Source organism: Sinocyclocheilus grahami, unplaced genomic scaffold, assembly GCF_001515645.1.
Source record: "Sinocyclocheilus grahami isolate Dianchi unplaced genomic scaffold, SAMN03320097.WGS_v1.1 scaffold407.1, whole genome shotgun sequence".
Lineage (NCBI taxonomy): Eukaryota > Metazoa > Chordata > Actinopteri > Cypriniformes > Cyprinidae > Sinocyclocheilus > Sinocyclocheilus grahami.
The window spans coordinates 782,113-802,633 of NW_015505586.1; the positions used below are offsets into that span (position 1 = coordinate 782,113).

The 20,521-nt window shown below is 39.3% G+C and overlaps 1 protein-coding gene across 1 annotated transcript in view; it reads left to right on the top strand.

Annotated features, from left to right (window-relative positions):
- The first annotated feature begins 3,853 nt into the window (after positions 1–3,853).
- LOC107550734 (phospholipid-transporting ATPase 11C-like) overlaps positions 3,854–20,521 on the top strand; it is a 41,872-nt gene continuing 25,204 nt past the window's right edge. Inside the window, exon 1 of the mRNA XM_016232098.1 lies at positions 3,854–3,981. Coding sequence (XP_016087584.1) covers positions 3,955–3,981 — 27 coding nt within the window. The 5' untranslated portion in view covers positions 3,854–3,954. The remainder of the gene's footprint in view (positions 3,982–20,521) is intronic.

Here is a 20,521-nt window from a genome sequence, read left to right on the forward strand (position 1 = left end):
CCTCTAAGGAGACAAGCCCCAATCACAATATTGTCAAGGCTCTGTTGGTTTTCTGGTTCAAATCCTTGTTCACGCTGTTTGCTGAGTACTCATCTGCTGTGACAGCCTTCAGACAAACAGAGGCTCCTGAAAGAGGTCTTCCACAAGCAGATCCTTCCTGCTGGGCAGTGGCTGAAACGGCCCTTTCTCTCGCCATCAAGTGGAACCCAGCCTATTGAGCTGGCCCCTGGGAGCCCCACACTGAGGCAGGCCACGGGCCAGCACTTCACCCCTCGGGCCCTGGGCCACCCTCACGCTGTTCCAGGACACCTGTGCCCACGTACTGCCAGTGTGGGAACCCTCGCCGGTGAACCTTGTTACTTTAATCAGCTGGGGGCTGAAACAAGAGACCAATTTAGACATTATTTTTAATCCTGTGTTCTGGTGTACTGGTGAAACAAAAATTGGTCTCAAACTTTGTTCAAACTTTTCTAAACAATTTCAGATGATAAAAATTGCCAGACTGAACCAAGAAATGGGTTATCATTTTAAAAGTTGACCCACTTATTTACCCCTCATCCCCACCCCCAGATGAGGCACCAACTAAATCTCCATGGCACACTGCAGAAAAATGGCATCAATTAATCAGCATTCATGAACTGTTTACTTGAGCCCCCCTTTGTTTGAAGCAGGGTTTAATCCAGACAGAGGCCTGGCTGTTTGGATCCCTGCAGACAGCAGCGGTCGGACCATTGTACGCTCACATCCACTGGCACTGCACAAATTCTTATTCCCTCACACTCTCATCTGCTCATTTGTCATCGACGACGGCGCTCTCAGCTTTCCGGCGATGACAGCTATATTCTTTTTCGCACCGATGTAAAGGTGAACTTAAAGCGAGCTAAAATCATCCAAAGTAATTAGATTACATTTATGTGACAGATTACACTCAGGCGCAAGTATCCGTCTCATTTTCCAGTCGGAAGTTGTTCGTGCGTCTTTGCGGGGCCAGAAAAGGCAGGAAGTTCTCTCTCTCTACGTATTTCTCTCTCTCCCTCTCACCGAATGCCAGCTTTGCCAATTCACTCCGCCGCATGTGTGAAGACATCTGTCCACATTCCAAATCTCCCATTTTGGTGCAAATGATCCTCCTTGAAGGAAGCAATTTTTACAATGTGGCAATTCTCAGATTTCCATCAAGGCTCAGTGCCTTTGCCTTTCGCCTCACCGAAGAAGCAAGTTTAATTGGAAGGCTGCATTTAAAGTCATTCCACAATTATACAATTATACTGAAGATGCATGTCTGCATGTTGCTCAGTTTGCACCAATTTACTGCACTTTCTGCACAGTTAAGACTAGCGCTCCTTTCAGTGGATGCAAATTCCCCTCATTTGGCTCCAAATGAAGCATAATTGCTCATATTCAAGCAAACACCTTGCTATGAGAGGTTCTTCCTAGTTGGTTCATATTAAATCTGAGGAGAATGAAAAAAAAATCCCAAAATCCATTTGCGCACACGTGCCAGCTGGATCATTCTGTTTGGGGGAATGATGAGGAAATGGATGATGCAATTGAGCACATTGAACATTAAACATCCTGCTAGCACTTTTAATTCAGCAACCGCCGTCTCCAAACTTCCCTGTATGTTCCTAAATGCCAGTTAAAGAAGTAAAAACTGCTTCCATCCATCAAGTTGGTTTCATTTAGATTTCGCTTAAAACTTGAATCAAAAGCGATTGTATTTTGCCATCACGGATGACGTGGCATCCCAATTAGTTCAAGCGCAGACGTTTCCCCTTCAGTCGTAAAACGAAATGGAATTATATCACCCAGACATTCCACCATCAAAGTATACTCTAGCCTTTCCGCTCTTTTGTTTCGGATGCCACAAGTTAGAGAGGGTCTCGTCGTTCAAAAGACCCAAAGTATCTGAAGTGGCGGCCCAAGCACACCACCGACAATGGCTTACAAGAGTCTGTTTTAATTCATACCCTCTTTTTAAAAAAGGGGGACAGCACAACAAACCGTTGACCCACTGATATACAATTAAGAGTGATGCGGCAGTTAATGCTACAAGCAACTCTGTTTAACAGTCTGTCTTTGACCCACTGCCACTGAATAAATATAATGCAGAGAGCGAGAGACCGAACGAGAGAAAGGGATCCAGGGAGATTTTAAGCCACAGATAAGTAGTTAAAGACCTTTATAGAGTATAACACCATTATCCTTGCTGAATAAAAATAGGATTTAGTGTTTTTTCCACTTAATTTGAATCAAAAGAATCCCCACCTTACATATTGCACTGGTAATGTAATGGAGAGAGAATCACAAAAAGGCTTTGTGGTTCTGACACCTCCTATAGTGGGCCTATGTTGTCCCGCGAGCAAAAGGGAGAGCAGGCTTTTTCTTCATCGCCTTGCTATCTGCTAACACATTCTAATTGATGCCACTGCATTCCTGCACTGGCCGCATTCAATGAATAACGAGTTTGCGGACTCAATGCCCATGAATTAGTCCCTTCTAAGAGAAGCAGTAAAACAGCCCCCCTGCCCTAGATTTCCCCCTCTAGCCACCGAGCTCCCCTCAATCCCAGGCCAAAGCCTGCTCCAGCTTCACCGCCCATTAAAGTGCCACTATTGTGCACCGACGCAACCCACAAAAGCTGTCCGTCTCTCCGAGGCCTCTAAAGCCCGAACTCACACAGACTGGAGTGACAACCTCTGCGACTCCCCCCGGCCCCCTTCCCACCCTCGCGCTTCCCAATAAACCCCCTAATCCCACCCCTTCCACCAACGCGCACACACACACACGTGTGCGAGCAAGTTGTGCTCTCCATCTCCCTCGCTTGCCTCTGCTGTGCACAAAGCATCAATCTGTCTTTGGTGTTGGCACCCTCGGCCCTTTGTCCAATCTGCAGGTGTCTATGAAAGCAGCTACGGTTGCCCTAGACCCACGCCTCACCACGCCTCGCCCAGGACAGGAACTGCTGACAAAGACCCAGTGTGGGAATGAGGGATGCGTACAGGGAGCGAAAGTGAGGGGGCTCCCCTAAAACTGATGTCTGAGGAAGTCGTGCAACTTTTAGGAAGTCCTGTCCATGGAGAATAACAACTTGTTGGAGTGACTAGAGCTCAGTGTTACTATGGGAAGAGATAGTGATGGAATGCCAGATGTAAATGCCTCTTTTTGCTCTCATAAACACACAAAAGACTGTATAAACTATACTTTTATACAGTTATTTTAAAGTTATTTATATATATATATATATATATATATATATAATGGTTTATTTTTAATATCATTTTTAAAAAATATATTATTATTCAAAGCAAACCATTCAAAGAATATAAACCATATAAACCTTTCAAAATGGTTATTTTAAATATGGTTTACATGCTTTGAATGGTTTGCTTTAAATAATGGTTTCTTTTCATTAATATCCGTTTTTTTTAAATATATGATTTATTAATATTGTTTTCACCCCTCTATGTGCCAGGTCTTAAAATATCTAGCCTATATTAGGGTTTTATATTTAAAAAATGGCAAACTGTGTAATTTGGGTACTTTTATTTATTTTTTGTCAATTTTGTTTTTTTATTGACAAATGTAGCAAGATGTACAGTATTTTAAATGCAGTTATTAGCTGAATTAATAGGCCTGCATGAACTTACATTTAATGTAAATAAATACATAAAGAAATTAAACACAAAACAGAAACAAAAATGCAATGAAGACCATAATCAAACTCCAGTGAAACATTCCAGAACCCCAATGGTAAAAGGAAAACGTCATTGGATAGTTAATGTTTTTTTTCTTGCTGTTTAGTGACTGGGCATGTTTATGCATAAACCAAATAATAATTAATACATGCAAACTTACTCATCATCAAGCTCAACTAGCCTGTAGTTGGCTGCAACAAAAGGAACAGCTGCTCGACAGTGTCTTCAGATACCAAAGAAGACAGAAGAATTCAAGATGTTACGGAGGAGGCTCAACCGATTGGTATGTATGGCACTCTACGTGTTACTTTAAAGAAGATGTAATCGAGTGTGTCAGTAATGATCAGCCTGAGTCTGACAACAGGGCGCATGTCGACGAAACATCGCAAATGCTGCACAAGTGGAGCGTTTATTTAAAAACTATGGAGCCACCCTGCAGAAAGCTCTTGAGTTTATCACCACCAAAGCTGTAATTAGTTGAGGTATGCAGTCAACTTCCTGTTAACACTGGCCAGCTGTTGCTAAGCGAGTCGTGCCACGCACATTAACGATTCAAAAAATGTATGGGCTTTAGCAGCCGTGAAAAAATATTTTTTGTGAAGTTGACGGTTGTTTGAAACGCGTTTGAGTTGGCTAGCTAGTGTTAGGAGGACAGGCTGGGGTTGAGACACTGGCGACGCCTCTGTTGTGGTGAAGATAATCGTTTTAGGCAGCTCGTTCAGATGTGTCCTGCCAATTTTTTAAAGTTAAGCTGCATTCCTGATAGCGCTAATCAAATAATACTGCTCAGTCTTGCAAGCTAAGCCCTTTTAGTGTTGTACTTGAATCCAATAATTAATTTCCTAATGCCCTTCGTTGCTGTCGCAACCTTTTAGATGCAAACTTTATTTGGGCACAATTCTGCTCTTACCACATAATTGCAGAACATCCGGGCAGTGCTGGAGTAGCTCTTGAGATCTAATGTTGGGTTGAAGATGAAGCCTGTTTTTAGTCTTAGCTGTTTTAGGCTGTGGTGGGAATACTTGTAATCAAATTTCTCCCTGTTTGTGCTTCCAAGTATTGTTGTAATTCACCCTTACAAATGAATTCACTACGCTGTCCAAATCCTTAAAGTTCATCCCAAAATAAGCATTTGTTTCCTCACCCTCATGTCATTTGGAACCTGCATAACTGCCCTTCTTCCATGGAACACAAAAGGAGGTAGAGAATGATAACTGATTCTATCATTGTACGAAGAAAAAAAAAGGAGCAGTGAAAGTTTACATGGTAGAGAGAAATTCAATTCAGGTTTGGAACAACATGAGGGAGATTAAATCATTACACCACTGTGCCTTTAATATGGCTGTGTCAGATTGTCTTGTAATGTGTTGATTGTATGAAATGAAACCTCTCAGTTTGCTTAATATTATATTATTCTTACCATTTGTTATTTCTGGGTCAGTGTGAGCAAACCACATCCTCACTTGCGTAGTCTTGTACTATTTGCATAAACCAGACCTTGGTCTATTCCCCTCACAAGGTTTATGTACCTGAAATTATTAGTAGTTTGCATAAAAGGCGGCTTCCTAGATCACGATTGCAACTAATCAAGTAGCTATACACCAACCAACCTCTTGATCCAGCAAACCCTCTCTATGTCTTTAAATTCATCCCGTTTTAGGCACTTCACACAGAAGATTTTCTATGTAATCGTGCTAGACTTATGTGTTTGTTGTGTTCGTGCCATGCATCTTTTGCAGATTCTCGCAGTTGAGCATTGCTATGTCTGGTTTAATAAAAGGTTGTCCCCCTCATTCATGTCTGTAATGCAAATGCATTCAATTGTGAATGGCCACTTAAAGTCAGCATGAAATGAAAATTCACTTTATTTTCCAAATGCATGTTATGTATCTTATTGTGAAAAATTCATCTGATATTGTTTAATTAAATTTTTTTTTACATCGTAATTTTTTAATAAAAATGTCAGAACTGGATAACTGATGTATGCTGGACTTCTCCAGTCCTTTTAGTCTGCTTAAACCCGTCACTGCAAGCTAACATTCATCTGCCTTCATTCTTGACTGCATCGCCCACATCAACAACTGATGGATAGAGCCAAGCCTCCGTCCTATACAGTAGGGCTAATACTTTATCCTAATCAAATGAAAATTAAACCCTTTTATTTTTTGGCAAACAAAGTGCTGCACAACAGAGGTTTACTGTTAAAATGAAAAAGAAAACAGATGTGATTATTCCTATAAAAATAAAGATTTATTAATATTTATTAGCAGTAGTAGCATTGAGTTAACATTAAACTAAACTTTTCTTTTGACGGGTTGCCGTGAAGAACTTGCAGCTGCTGTGTATGTGATATGACGGTAGTTTTCTCAAATGAAACGTAAAATTGACACACTACTTTACAAGAACTTAAAACACGCGAGTGTCATCCGTGCTTTAGTATGTGTGTAGTAAACAAAACAGTGTGCCACGCCATCCGCCATTCATTCATTGTGGAAATCATGGCGCCTTATGCGTGATATCAAATGCTTCCGTAGATTTATAGTATTACTATAGCATTTCACCTGAGCATTGCGAATCACGCGTATGGCCATGATAAGTGGTGAATGAATGGCAGGCTTTCTGCTGTAACATCGTGCAAGGTAAATAAGGGTGACATCTAGTGGAGAAGACTAATAATAAGATTCACGTTAATCAGATCTTTTTTTAAATGTGTGCTGAAATAAATACCGGAAAAGATCGATTCGTGGCTTTTAAGAATCGATATCGAATCGACGTCATTTTAAAAAAACCGATTAATCGAAAAATCTAAAAAATTTTTTGCCCAGCCCTACTATACAGTATATGTTTTTTTGATAATCCATTACACTCAGATGTACGTGATTGTGTTTTGTTAGCTGATTTCTGATTTAGCCGAACCCAAAACCAGCCTAATTATTCATGGCTACCTTGAGACCATTAAGTCGGCTAGGCGATTTAAAAAAATGTCCACATCTCTACCGGTCTGGTCGGTCACATACAGTAGGTTCCTTTTTTATGCTGAGCCACTTTACTACCTTGTCTCTTTTTATAGTGTAATTCTCCCATAACCTGTTGGTGCCATTAGGTTAAATCGTGCTGCTGGCAGTGTGTGCGCTATAGATACCAGCAGTAATAGACCAATATAATGATACCATGCTCTGATATTCCCGCAAGGTCTTGTAATGTTACTCAAGTCAGCATATTCTCTTGCGCTGCTATGGGCTTTGCTATCTTTTTGTATGAATCATAAATAACGTTTGCGTGGTCGCCATACCTGTTGTCACTGATGCAGACAGTATTGTTATTACAGCATCTCAAGTCATTCTTCTCAGATAACATGGACAACTGTTTACTGGAAATTCAAGGTCTGTGTAAACTGTACGAGCAGGAATCTTCTGTTTTGATGTGCTGCTAGATCGGTATACTTGGAAAAGTAATTAAAAATTGTGTTAGCTGCTACAGCAATGCACCTTTGATTTGTTCTCTGACAGGAATGCTAAATCTTGGTGCCTTTGATGTTCTCTCAGTCCTTGAAGATAGTGACCTGTTGTGTCTTGACTGGTGGTCTGGAGGAAATGTGATAGCATTCAGGTTTGAATCTCTTTCGTAAAGATGGGAAAACAATATGGACAGATATGAAAGGCCTAGTTTTCCGGAAAAGCCTGCTTCTCTTCTGCGGGTGAGTGCTGAGTTAGTTTAGGGAAATGCAAGAGTTGGTTCAAACGGTTGCTTTTCTCATGTGTTGAGTAATGCCTTGACTATTTAAGAGCTGCACAGTAATGGTTAAATTGATCATTCCGGTTATTTAGAGTATACATTTTCAAGATAAATAACCAGTGTGGGTCAATATTGCCTAATCATAAGAAGCAGAAATTGTGATCATTGAAGTATGATTAATCATGCAGCCATTTTATTTACAGATGTTCTCTGAACAGTCAGTTTATTTGTTTTAGTTAGACTTCAGAGTAGCTGTTGACACATCTACTGTACGTCAGGCCCTGTCTGACTGAATTTCTCTATGTTGTGCTGTCACTTCTCTCTGAGCATTTATCGCAGGTCCTTCCTCTTCACCAGTTAAAGGAAAGACTTTGCCTCTTTGAAGCAAACCCCTGAGGAGATCTGAAGATGGAGCTGTGCAGATGTTATTAACCGTAGCTTACCCAAAGAACACTGCAAATGTTTGATGTGCGAGGGTCCTTTTTCTCTCCTCTCTGTAGTTTTTCACCATCTGTAATAATTTTTTAATACATTTTGCGATATTGTGAAACATCCGTGGGATGTTTGTCTTTTCTTTCTACCATCTTTTTCATTTTATTGGGATTTTTTGCAGTGGCAACAACAGGAAACGACATGAAAGGGTGGGTGGGAGAATATGTGCTACAGGGAAATTAGGAAATAACCGGATCCCGGATTCAAACTCTGGTGAGCCATCAGGCTACACTTCCCATCAAGCTGCATCTTTTTTCTAATTGTATTGTACTGCTGTTTTCCAACGGAGTGACAGATCTTTTATTCCCTATTGTGACATACATCTGAGTGAAACTGGATATCAAAAAAAAAATTGGTTGAGGAATTGAAAAATATCCATTTGATTTTGAGATGTGGATTTTGCACTCAAATGAATGTAAGCGTTTAAGAAAGGGGCGGAGTTAAAGCAGACTAAATGATTGGAGTAGACTGGCATACATCACCAAGAAGATGTTTTCATTGGAAGATTGAGTTATGACATTTTGTAAAAATAATGTTACCAATAAGATCTATAATAGTCATTTACAAAATATATAGTGAATTTTCATTTCATGCTGAAAATCATTTAAAACTAACCAGTGTCCCTCAGCACTATTGCTGGCACAAGTCCCACAGAATTCTGGCATATTGAAAGCTTGCATGTGCATCATGCACCAGCTTTTTCATCTGTGTACAAACCAGGTAATTTAGAGTACCTCAAATTTTAAGGACGTCCCATCACTTATAAGCAACTGCTGAGATAATTTGCATGAGTTTCTATGCTATTGTTTTCAACAGTGCTGAGATTTGAGCCTAAAAAGGGCTTTCAGTACGCCTCGTGATTGGCTGTCTTGTCCCTGCTTTGTCCGAGTAGTCAGGCGTACTGTCACGCAAGGGCCACTCCGTCCTTCTCCACTCCGCTTTCTCCACTATGGTGTGTCCTAGCTGCTAATCAGTCGGCCGTCTGCCTATAAAGGATGTTTTTGGGTGTCCGGGTGGTGCACGAGAGCATCATAAACAGAAGCCGCCGGCCTCAGGGAACTCGGTGTGCAGGTTTGTTGGAAAGCAGCCACTGTCAGACAGCTCACCCAACACTCATGCGTGTGTGTGTGCATGCGCTCTGTGAGGAGTGCTCACTCCCCAGGCAGGCACTGCGGCTGTGTGCGTGTGATCTGTCAAATGCCCATCTTTACGAGGTGTAAATGTAAACCCAGTAGATTGTGTCTCAAGTGAATGTAAACAGGTGGAAATCAGATAATATGTGTTGCCTTTGAATCTGTGCATAAGGTCTTGCAGTTTCAAATATAGCTTAAGACACTATGTAATTTGAAAAGTAACTACCATGCTAGCTAGGAAGTGGGATCATTACAGCTCTTCAAGATAACTTTAATATGCTCTTTAGATTCTGTTTTACACATCTTCATCTAGAGTAAGTGTTTACACTGAGTCACAATTTCCTGCAGTCTGAACATAGCCTAAGTGACTTTAAAAATCATTACGTCTTACATACCTAAAACTTCTGAATAGTAGCGTACATAAGTAGTTAACTCCTTTTTCATGTTTTACGTACTTCATAGAAGCATATTGCAGAATATTACATGCTGCAGAATTACACTCAGTTCTGAAACGATTTCTGCTGTGAAGCTCCGTTTACGTGCTCAGTGCGAATGCTGTGAACTGTCAATATGTGCACCTAAAAGAATATATGCAGCTTTCTTGCCACAAATCACACAGGATTGTGAAACAAACCTTGGCCTAAAAAAAGAGAAATGGCTAATTTATTGTAACAAGTCCGCTTTTCAGTCCAACCGCAGACAGCACTGAGTCAGTAGATCTAGTTAATTGCATTTAATAATCATGCAGTAAATGCTAATTATTTAAGCATTTGTATTTTATATCTAATTACTTTTTCACTCCAAATTCTGAACGTTAAGTGGAATACTTTATACTTACACTGAGTGTTACTTGACATTATGAGTAATACTCATGCCTTTATTTTAAATGTGATAATATTTGTATTAAAATATTCATTTTAAAGTAATTATTCAATAGCACATTGGTTTTGAGAGCTGATTTTTCCTGGAATTAGCACGAACTACTAAAATTTTAGCGACAACTGTTAACCAGTGAAGCTATGCATCAAACTCTGTTAAGTCCAGCCTTTCTGTATATTATAATGGGAAGTGCTTAACAATTACGAACAATTATTTGGGTTATTATTCTTTTACAGCACAGCTCATGCTTTGAAAATGCAATTCACCATCTATTCAAAACAGATTAACACTAGCCTTGCCCCTGGTATTTTGTGTAAGCTGCTGTTTGTGTTAGACCAGTGACCATGTACCCTCACCATCTTATAGCATTACAGGAGGAAGTTCTGCCTCCATTTGTTTTGACCGCCTAGAAATGCTCCTCAGCTGGAATTTTAAGCTCCATCTCAGTTCAACCACCTGACCATCACAAACAGCCCCTAATCGTCATTGACCACCTGTTGCAGGGGTAGTTATACCGATGATAACCATGTTGATGGTGTGATGGGCTTTTCGGGGTGAGTGGCGGAGGCTGAGGGGCCCACATTGGCCTGCCTGGGCCAGTGATTTATTGGCCTTGTTTCATCAGGAGAGCCACATATTGATTAGAGTCCTGCTCCGTTTTGCTGCCATTTGTCTTGTCCCTCCCGAACTGGCTGGCAGACAGAAATGCTTATGCTGACTACTACTTCTTTCCCTCGCCCTCTTTCTCTCGCTCTCTCTCTCTCTCTCTCTCTCTCTCTCATTGCACTTCGGCTCCCCATAATGAAAACGCAGCCAGCCGCACAAGGCTGAACCCTACATCCCATCAGAGTCAGGATGGGGGTGAGAAAACTGTGCAGAAAGCAGACAAGGCAATGGAAGTGCATGTGCAGATCTACCTGTTGTAGCCCTCTGTTACCTTCCATGTGTAATAGACAGGCTTTCAGAGGCTGATTGCCACAGCGAGGGCGTTGGAGATGGAGCGTCCGGGTCTATCTCTAAAAGCAAGGGTGAATTCTCAGTTTGTCATTTTAAATAATTTACATGGCTCGTTTTTAAAATTCTCCTCACAGCGTTCCTCCCTTCCCAGCTGCATATCGTCACCCAGGCTTGTGGACTTGAAATGCATTCCTGTCATCCATATATTTATAAAGCCTCATCCTGAGATTCCCTGTGTTGTGCCCTAGCTACTGGCAATACCCCAAGAGCGCTCGCGCTGCTGTGTGAAGAGAATAATGAAAAGTGTAAGTGTGTGACAGGGAAACCGAAAGTGTGACTTAGTGTTTTTTGGTACTTTTGCTTCTGCAGGCAAAAAAGAGACACTTTCCACTTATACCAGCAAAAACAAAAGGACCCATTACCCGGCCTTGATGCACACACACACTCGGAGTTCCCGGTTAAATAACGGGCTCTGATGAGAACCGGGTGAGCCCACGCTGGAGCTTTCCCATCAGTCCACTGCAGGGAGAGAACTGAATCTTTACTCAGCTCACCGGTGCCTGTGAGTGGAGCCGTGGCCCTATAGCTCAAACCGTTTGCCGCCTCAGCAACCTGGGTGCGCCGTAGGGCACATTAGTTTCCTTTTGCTGTTACGCTCTTCGACAGAGCTAGCTTTTTCTCTGTCCCTTCAAACACAATTTGCTTTAATTAATTGAATGGTAATTACAGTCAGTGATGCTAAATGTATAGTAAAAGATAATGGCATCAGAGCCACAAGAGCTGAGATGCAGATTTTTTTCGACATGTCAGCATTTAGATGCAAATAGCCGATGTTAAACGGTAGCTAGAACGACTCTCTCTTTCCCATCACTCCTTTCTCTGCCCCTCCCCCTCTTTTTCTCTCTCTGGGATGAAAGCCACAGTGCAGTCAAACTGATTAGTTTATCCAAAGACGCACCGTGCAAAGGAGGAGACATGATAGTACCTAAATGAAAGCCATGGTGCTATTGTCCCTCCGACATGTTGGCTGGAGAGAGTTCTCTATTGCTTGCATGCAGTCTTTTGCACTATAGATTTTAAAGTAGTAATTTTGTAGTGTGCTTATATATTTTCTTTTAGATGTGAGGATTTGAGATGTTGTCTTTAAGACACATTTTCTTAAAACCTTCTGTGGCTTTAAACAATGATAATTCTTACACAGTTACAAAGTGAATATTTTTGTTGGGATGTTATTTTATTCAAATTAACTTGTGCATTCACTTTACTGTCGGTTTAATCTCATGTATATTAAAATGGTTTTGAACGAGTTAAATAACCAGCTGGCAGAGCGGTTTAGTTTACCAGTGTTCAGCCATTTTAGCTCAAGTGGGTCAGTTCCCAATATACTGCAATTGGATTTTTTAATGAAGTATTTATAAATTTATGCCATCATAGTATAGCATACAGCATAGTTTTTTTCCTCATCATATGTTCATTAACTTTATGATTGAAGTAGTTTAATATCATGTTTTGTCTTGTCAATATTATTGTTTTAAAATGCTTCATCAAGAAATATTTGTCTGTAATTTTGTTAAAAAGGTTAAAGGGATAGTTCACCCAAAAATGAAAATGCTGTCATTAATAGGGGCTTTCTCAGGAGGACTATTGGTGAAAATACCCACTTTTTGGCGTGTTCAGCTACTAGGAACGTATTTAATTCTAGGAACTCTGTTTGGGGAGCTAAATTAGCTCCTACTTCAGAGTAAGGTCTAAAAAAGTTCTATAAGAACTGTCAGCGACGTAAGTGTATGCTGATTAGCCAAACGCATATGAAACACATTTAAAAAAAGCAGTGTAAATATATTTACTCCACGAATATTTGCTGCTTCAGAGTTCCTGTTGCCGGTGCAAATGCAACCAGGAAAACGGCCCAAGGGAGAAATTGGTTCTCTTGGAACGACCCTGCTGGCTAGTTCCTAGAACTAGGTGGTGCAAAAGCCCCTAATTACTTGAGAAGGGTCTGGCTGCAGCCTTGCGCTTGCACTCTCAGACTTGCATTCTCAGACACTTGCACTTCCGCTAGCAACGTCACTTGCAGTCTTTTTTATTTTTTATTTTGTTCTATTTATTGATTACTTTTTGTTTGAATCTCTCAACATTTTACAACAGTAGCCAGGTGGTGAAGACAAGAAAAAAGAAACTAACTTACAAAGTCACTTGCAAACGCCACTTGCACTCTCCGATACCTGCGACGTCACTTGCAATCGACACAAATCTTGCATGTTGCCAATGGAGACAAGACGCTGTGGTGGTGATTAAACGATTAAAACTAATTTTATACTATAACGTACAGGGTCCTGCAAGAAAAAGACAAGACCCGCAAATTAGGGCTTGTGCAATTTGGGGGAAAATATCAAATTGCGATTTTTATTTATTTTTTTGACAGATATTGCGATTTGATTTGCGATTTTAAATTAGCAAAGACAAGCTTCAGCTCAATGTTGTCAATAATGTGCAGCACAATATGGGTATCATTACCCTGCTGAAAAAAACAATAGAAACCATCACAGAAATTCTTATAGTTTCCATTAAACCATTACAAAATTCCTTTTTGTTTTGGGCATTATTCCAATAGGAATTACTGTTGTTCTATTCGTTGCCATCTGCCAGATTACATCCCACCAATAGAATCCATCAAATAGACACCATTATAGTTTACATTAAAACCAAACAAATTCCCATTATAACCCTGAAATCCATTAAATTTGTTATTGTGTTTTGGGAGGGGTTCTATTGTTTTTTTTTTTCAGCAGGCAAGATTATAATGGTATAACTACTTCTACAGAATTAACTTAATTTCACAGAAAATATTTGTTTATTTTTTATAAATAAAGAACTGTATTTCTTAAGTCAATTATTAAAGTATTACATATGTTACATAGGCTGATTTATTCATTTAAATATTTGGGATTTTAAGAGCAAGTGGAAAATGTGCTGATTGTTTCATTTCATCCAAGTGAAATTAGCAAGCAATTAGACTGAATTTACATTCATTTTAAACGCGGAGCCAGGCGCGAGTCGACACAGGTTGCGCGCATGCATCAAGCCTCATCCATACTGCCAGATGCGCTCGTCAAGACTTGCGGTGCGGAGCTGGGTGCGAGTATAAACGAGAATTACGAGACAGGCTGCGTGAGTGCGGCATCCGTGATGCGGGATTCGCGCCGCGTGGGGCAGAGAGGAGCGAGTATGAGAAGCATTCACAGACACAGGCTGTGTGTGCGCTCTTCTGAATTGGGAACAGCCAACATGTATTATAAACTATAATATTTCAAATTAATCTGTTGGGGAGATAAATTGTGTAAGTTAACGTTCACGTACTAACAAAAACATCTAAGAATGTATCTTTTATTCTCCAGTACTGAAAACGGAACCGATAAGGGAGCTCTTGATATGCGCTGTGATGCAGCTCTTGCAAATTTAATTTTTTGTTCGTTGTCTGTCATTTCGAAGCTTAAGTTGCATACGATTTTCTTTAGTTTTAATTTGCCTAACTATCGATCTGACCCAGTGGACACCATAATCCCACTCTGTCTCTCTCCCGTCCCGCTTTACTTTTTTTTTTAATGGTGGGTTTTTTAATGCTGGTTGGCTAGAGCAGTGCTGATTGGGGAGAACGGAGGTGCGCTCACTCTTGCCCAGGGCAAGTAAGACTGCAACTCAAGGCTGGCAGTCATGCATATGCTCTGGAACAGAGTAATATCGCGTAGTAGGCTATATTTGAATAATGAAGAGCATTGAGTTTGGTCTTTATCATCTTAGTCCATTATGCCACATTATGCCACGTTTTGCGGTGTGGGAGGAAAATACTATATACATGTTCATTATATTAATAAACTGTATATTGAATTTGATATTTTAATAGCATCTTAATACATTAAGCCATGTTAAGTGTTTATGTTTTTCTACAGGAGGAAAAGGCTTAGCGAGAGACTTTGCGCATTGCGTTCATATTCTGCTGTTCTGTGGCCACGGATTTGCGGGTCTTGTCTTTTTCTCCTACAGATGGCTTGCAGGACCCTGGACGTTACGGTACAAAATTAGTTTTAATCGTTTAATCACCACCACAGCTTCTTGTCTCCATTGGCAACATGCACAATTTGTGTCGATTGCAAGTGACGTCGCAGGTATCGGAGAGTGCAAGTGGCGATTGCAAGTCAATTCGTAATTTAGTTTCTTTTGACTTGTCTTCACCACCTGGCTACTGTTGTAAAATGTTGAGAGATTCAAACAAAAAGAATAAATAAATAGAACAAAATAAAGACTGCAAGTGACGTCGCTAGCGGAAGTGCAAGTGTCTGAGAGTGCAAGTCTGAGAATGCAAGTCTGAGAGTGCAAGCGCAAGGCTGCAGCCAGACCCTTTTGAATTACTCACTCATGTCGTTCCAAACCTGTAAGGCCTTTGTTCATCTTCGCAACACAAATTAAGATATTTATGATGAAATCCGAGAGCTTTCTGACCCTGCATAGACAGCAACGCAACTACCACGTTCAAGGCCCAGAAAGGTAGTACGGATATCGTTAAAATAGTCCATGTGACATCAGTGGTTCAACTGTACATTTTCTGCACGAAGAAAACAAAAATAACGACTTTATTCAACAATTCTTCTCTGAATGCGTGGCGGAGACGACATGGAAGAGTAGAATTGTTTTTGCTTAAATTACATTTGAACCACTGATGTCACCTGGACTATTTTAAAGTTGTCCTTGCGTTTCTGAGCCTTAAATGTGGTAGTTGCATTGCTGTCTATGCAGGGTCAAAAAAGCTCTTCGAGTTCGTCAATCAATTTTTGGGTGAACTATGCCTTTAACAGTGGCTTCAAAGTCCAGGCGTTCGTGGTTGATCTTGCAGACCAAGTTGAAAAGCAGGTTTCATATTTCCCATAAGTGTCCTTAAAGACAACATGAAACGGCATTCACAGCTCCTTTACCTTTCGAGAATATTCAGAGGGAAATAGTGTAGAACAAGACTTTTGATTGGATCAATATGGATATGCTGATACATGTATGGGATAATGCACACTGTCAGGGTTTATTTTGTGTTAATGATTGGCTGACTGTACATTTCTACTGCTTATTACATAACTACAAAAATAGATTAGTAAATGAATACAAGATTGATTTGAGTTTAAATTATTTTATGGGAGAGGAAAGGATGTGTGTAGAGAACTAGCAATACAAGAGAATGAAACTAACACAGCTATACAAGTTATCAGCTATGGGACAATGAATAGAAAGTCATTATACACAAATATTTAACTGCAAAACGTCACGACTGACTAATCAGATTCAAATATTTGAAGGAGAATAGTAATACAGGCGAATAACATTTTCCCCACCTGTGGGACCTGATTAATCATGTACTACAAGGGACATTAAGAAAGTAAATAGTCATAAAGTTTGCTTTCGTGTTGTCTTTGAAGTGTAATAATGTGTGTAATGATGATTAATGAATGTAATGATGACTGTTATCTCAGTAATGTTCATAAACAAGTTCCCAGCCTCACTGACAGCAAGCTTTCATCACAAGTCACATTCTCTTTGTGCAGACAACAGCACAGTGGCTTCCTGTTGTTTTCTCTCCCTCAGCTTTTCCTTAAACATTCACCTCTCTCACATCCCTCTGTAATCTCACATGTCTCTGCAGACTCGGTCTGAGAACTGGGCTTGAGCCAAGCAAGCTCAGACCAGTTTGCATTTTCACTTGCAGTTCAGAGCAAGAACAGGCTTGTCTTCAGCGAGCGTTTGGGAACACATCTTTATATAATTTAGGTCAAAAAGCAAAAGAAAAACAAAAAGCCATCAGCATTGTCATCACTTGCCGAAAGCCATCAGTGAAAACTCATCTCACACATCATTTGAGCTTGCGACATGCAGAATCCCCAGATGTAGTTTAGTTACTTTCTTTTTTCTGCGTCTGTCCTTTTTCCGTCACTCTGTCAGTGAGGCCATGTTAATATAGGCCAGGCCACAGTACAGAGTGTCTACTGCTGCACCGCTGCTCAGACTTCTCTCACTACCAGTCTTCACTTCAGTGTGTCGTGGTGCTATTAATATCCTCCTGGTGCCACCCTGTATTCTGCACATGATGGAGAATAAAAGACTTGGGAGTCAAGGCATTGTGGGATCTGCTGTACTCCGTGGCGACTACTACCAGTATAAAATGTGATGAATGAATGATGGTGGTTAAGCCTTTTATTCAGGTTTATTATCTGGTAATGCGCAGAACGTGCAGAAGCAGCAGCTGAAGTCCTAATGTAAGGCTGATGATGTTGATATTACTTGATGTATTTCATCTCAATCTAAATCAGATCAAAATGATGTTCTGTGCCAGACAAAATTGTTCATTTAATTTAGCTGTGTAAATGTAGGCTTGATGTCGAAATAATGTGGGTTATGTTTTGATTTGTGGGAACTCTGCTCTGCCTTGCATAACTACAGTGCAACTGTAGCCAGATAGCTTGTTTTATTTGGCTTTAAGCTTGAGCGTTTCTCTATTGAAAAGCACAGAACCGGCACAGTGAGTGCTGCCCACATCATTTATAACTGTTCAGAGATGCAGGAACCATTATTGGACATGTTTCTACACATGTCCAATGATCTTTTGATACAATTTTCTCTATGTAAAAGAAGTGTGTGACCTTCTTGTTGGGCACTGGTAAATTTTGTTGCGAATTTTGCACCTGTCAATTTAAACATGTCAGCTTTATGGAACTTTTATGAATGACTCATGATAGTTTTGATAGTATCAGTGAGAGTGAAAAATTTGTAAAAAATAAAAAAAAAAACGGTAATGCTGTGCCATCATTTTACACCATTAGTGTGAAATTATATTATATTTTTTGTGATAGTTATATTATTATTTTATATTATTAAATGTCAGTGCAACTCAGAAAACAGATTATTTCTATTATATTATGTTATTATTATATAATATAATAACTGTATATCTTCCAGCTATTGTCTTTGTAAAGAAATCCTAACATTTGATGAAAAAAATATTTGTAATATGCAAATAATTTGTAAATATATATAAAAAAAAAATTAATAATGAAGTGGCTTTAGTAGTTTTAAAATACATATTAAATGATAAATGTAAAATTATAGATTTAAAATACAAAAAATATACTGTAAATGTAAAATTAATGTTTTTCTGTAAAGCTGTTTTGAAACTATTATAAAGAGCATTTGAAATTGGAATTGTGAAGTCATTGATGATCCTTACGACAAATTTTTGTTGGTTTTAGGAGTTGACGAACTCTGTTCTGCCCGATGAGAGCTGTTTGGATCTCTAAAAACATGCCCTTTTGGACTCGCTCAACTTCGCCCTGCTGTTAGCATCAGGTTATGAGCTGAGTGAGTGGGTGTTGTATGGTTTAATACAGCCTTCACAAAGCCCCTTACACTTTACTCCAAGTCTCTAAATCCGAGCAGTTATTTTAAGCGTTCAGTCTTTTTCTCCCCCCCCCATCAGTGCTCTTGATTACTAGGTCCTTTTTCAGTGTAGCAACAATCTTGTTCCTCTGGCAACCAGTGTCTCCCTCGGTCAGCGTTCGGCCTCTCAGACGAAGCATCCTTGCAATTTCGAGTATTCAAATTAATATGCAAAGTCAGTAGTAGACCATTTGTTTTGCCCTTTGTTTGTGGTTGTTACTACAGGAGTGGGCCGGTCACGTGTAGCGTCTCATCAGCCCTGGGCCACAAGATCTCCACTGACATCCACTTTCAGGAGTATTTAGAAGCTCATTGTTCACTCAGTCATTCACACTCGACTTGAGCCTGTTCTTCTGCTTTCAAGCTGTCACTGTCACTTTGATTTCTTGCCTTCTTGCCCTATTTTCTTAGTATAGATTGCCTGCTGCTCTGAATGCCAGTGGGGGAATAGCACTGTGAATAAACCACTTTGTTTGTCACCACCTTGCTTGTCTTTTGTTTTTGTGTAATGCAGGGAATCTGGTTCGTATAGGTTTTCAGAAAAGGTGAAGAACATGGGCCTTGTTGGATGACTGAGGGCTCTGACTTTCTGCATAGCCTCAGGGCCCATTTGAAATGCAAAACGTACATCCATTCAGGCAAGTGAATGAGGAAGTGCATTGTATGGAAATCCCCTTCTCGGTCAACCAAATTCTTGCCTTGTCACCTTCTGTAGAACTCAAAATTAAATGTCTTTTTTTATCATGTACCATGCTTACAAAAAGAGGCTTCTGATGAGAAGCCTCCCTGTAATATGCTTCACGAAGGGGTGTTACAATAATTAGGGCTCTATGAAATCCGTTTTATTTTTTCCCAAATTCCATTTTATTTTTTTCAAAATTCCATTTTTTCCATTTAAATTTTTCTGGATTCCATTTTTGTTTTCCGTTTAATTTTTTTTTGTTAAAAAAAATTGTATTAATCAAAAAGCATGTATAATTAATTGAAATTATGAAACTTACACAATTTAACAACAATGTATTAAAAGTTTTTTTAAAAATTACATTTTAGGGCCCTATTTTTTTCACAAATTCTTTTATATTTTTACCAAATTCTGTGATTTAAATTCCATTTTAATTTTCTGGATTCCATTTTAATGGTTTAATTAAATTCTAACTGATTTTATATATATATATATATATATATATATATATATAAAAAACTTAAATACAAATTTATTTATAAAAATAAAAAATAAAATGTATTATTATTTTATTTATTTATTTTATTTTTTTAAATACTGTGTGTATTTAAATTTATCTGGTAAATAAATGAAGGCATAAAACATGAATTTATCTTTAATCAAATGAAAATTAAACAAACAAATGCACAACAGAAGTTTACGGTTAAAATTAACACATGGAAGAAAAATTGTGTGATTATTCCTTAAAAAATAATGTTTTAATAATAATTGTATTAGTTGTAGTAGTACTATCATTACATTAAGTAATATATTTGTCACAGTTTCTTTAAGTTAAACCGAACTTTTATTTTGACGGGTTGCTTTGAAGACTTTTACGTTTCTGTTTGTATATGATATACCGATAGTTTTTCTCAAAAGAAATGGTAAAATGCTCATAAAGTGACTCTCAGAGCAGTTCTATAGATTGTTTATGTGTTCATGTACTCATATATTGAGGCGGCAGTGGCTGAAAACACTGCGAGTCAGTATGTGTGTAGTAAATGAAACCGCGCGTCTGCGCCATTCATTCACACAGAGACACGCGGAACATGCAGGATTCATATTTAAATCGTATTTTTGCGGCTTAGTATTCACAGATACTAGTCCATATTGTGTTTTGATGTGTACTGACCTACTTTTGATTTATTAATCCAAAATTTGGCAAATTGTGTTATACAGTAAATTCCATTTTTATGACTGTATTCCGCGATTCCGTCCACGTTTTTTTCGCATCGCAGAAATCATAGGGCTCCAAATAATGCGTTTTACTTTGTACAAAAAAAGCACATTGTTTAGTCTGATAGCCAAAAGGTTCAGTTGTGGTCATAAGACTGTAGAAACCTCTTTCAGCAAGTTTCAGATCTCCCATGTGCCTTCTAGCAGACTGTAGGTGAGATGTTACATGACATGACTGTTGATGTATCAGCGCAGCA